Source organism: Ischnura elegans (genome assembly GCF_921293095.1).
Source record: "Ischnura elegans chromosome 13 unlocalized genomic scaffold, ioIscEleg1.1 SUPER_13_unloc_3, whole genome shotgun sequence".
Taxonomy (NCBI): Eukaryota; Metazoa; Arthropoda; class Insecta; order Odonata; family Coenagrionidae; genus Ischnura; species Ischnura elegans.
Genome location: NW_025791659.1, coordinates 2,990,978 through 2,992,907, shown reverse-complemented (window position 1 = coordinate 2,992,907; position 1,930 = coordinate 2,990,978). Strand labels below are relative to the sequence as shown.

The following is a 1,930-nucleotide window of genomic DNA, read 5'->3' as shown; positions in this document are numbered from 1 at the left end:
ATGCAACAAGGCTCGTTCCTGCATCCCCTGCCAGCGATCCAAAATCACACGGCACGTCTCCTCACCTCTCTCTAATTTCTCTCTGCCAGGAAGGAGAATTGAACATATACATATAGATCTTGTTGGTCCCCTCCCCATGTGCCGTGGTTACCGCTACTGCCTCACCTGTGTAGACCGTTTTACACGGTGGCCTTAGGCCATTCCTGTGGAGGACATCTCCGCCAAAACTGTGGCACGTGCCTTCCCTCGGGATTGATTGTCACGCTTTGCCATGCCTCAGCGAATCACCACGGACCAAGGCAGACAATTTGAGAGTGCCCTTTTCTGCCAACTCTCCGATATAGCCTGTGCAGTCCACTTGAGGACATCCGCTTATCATCCAGCAGCAAACGGGATGGTGGAGCGCTTCCACCGCCAACTAAAATCTGCCATCCGCTGCCACGACACGCAGCAGTGGGTGGATGTACTGCCAGCAATCCTCTTGGGTTTCCGATCTGCGCTGAAGGAGGATATTCAAGCCACCCCAGCGGAGCTCGTATATGGCGAGCCACTACGTCTTCCAGGAGAATTCCTCTCCCGCACAAGTGGCCCCAACCCCAACGCCACCTATTTCACCTCCCAGCTCCGGGAACACTTTCGAGGCCCGAGTCCTCGACCAGCAGCACACCATGGCACACGGCATGCCATCATTGTTAAGAACCTGCCATCGGCATCCCACGTTTTTGTGCGCCATGATGCAAGTCATTGTGACCTCCAGTCCCCTTACAATGGCCCATACAAGGTCCAGCAGCGGGATAGTAAAACCATTAAAGTTCGGTTGCCAAACCGCGATGTACACATTGCAATTGAAAGACTGAAACCGGCATACAACATCTCCGAGGAGCCAATCATCCCTGAGGAGAGGAGTGAAATCCTCATTCCGACCACCAGGAGGCAGCCATCAACCCAGGTGTTGCCATCTACCAGCATCCCCACAGCTGATGGGCCAACTCCTACACCCGCAGCTCCAGGGGCAGAATATACGCTGCCCAGTGGCCGCCCTAAGAGGCGTGTCCGTTTCCCGCAGCATCTGCTGGACTATCATCTCTAACCTACTCCATTTCTTTTCCCCCTCCAAACATTTGCCAATTTTCCCTTGAAGGAGGAAGGCACATTTCTGGATTCATGAGAGAAGCTGCTTTACTTGACTGTAAAAATACACATCACACGGTTGGCATACGGATGTGCACTTCGGCACTGAAATCACTCAGAAATAGTGTTTTTTTTGTAAATTCTGGGACATCACTGACTTATTCCTGTTCCCGGCTTCCACAAAGCAATGGTATACACATTCGTTCTCGCTGATTTTACATCTTTCTCCCATATGGAACTTGGGAAACTCTTCAAAGACAGTATTTAAAAAACATTTTGCTTTGGAAATAAGTTCCCTTCACTTCGATGCCAGCACCAGCTTTATAACTCCTGCTTGGATGAATCTTGGCGACGGAAAGAATGATTCGAAGAAAGGGTTCGCTAGTGACATAAATGGGGCTTATTCTCAAATAAGCAGTCAAACAAAAAATTAAAACGTCTGTATTTAACAAATCTGAAGAACATGGATCAGATTACAAAAAATGGAGACGGTGGCGCACTGGAAAAAAATTTACTCTCTCTGAGTCTTGTACCCTGGTTTTTCATAACAAAAGTGCAATACGCTACCACTAGACAAAACAGTCATTGAGACACTGTGAAATTATTTTATTAAATTCATTGTGACAGTATTTTTAAAGTTTTAAATACTTTTTCTCTCAAACCCGGGCGTATAAGGACTAAACCTTTCAAAAGTATACCTACCCAAGGGTCTACTTTCAAATAAAATACGTTTCATCGTCTTTCTTTAAGGCACTTTTACACGGTACACGGAATTGCGCAGTCTGACGTACGTGTGAAG

The 1,930-nt window shown here is 47.6% G+C and overlaps 1 protein-coding gene across 1 annotated transcript; it reads left to right on the top strand.

Moving 5' to 3' along the window:
- The first annotated feature begins 271 nt into the window (after positions 1–271).
- Positions 272–1,090, top strand: LOC124172968. Its single transcript, XM_046552498.1, has one exon. The coding sequence runs from the start codon at positions 272–274 to the stop codon at positions 1,088–1,090; it is 819 nt and encodes a 272-aa protein (XP_046408454.1).
- Positions 1,091–1,930: the final 840 nt, after the last annotated feature.

Coding starts and splice junctions, on each gene's coding strand:
- LOC124172968 (XM_046552498.1), top strand. CDS start 272: ATGCCTCAGCGAATCACCACGGACCAAGGCAGACAATTTGAGAGTGCC.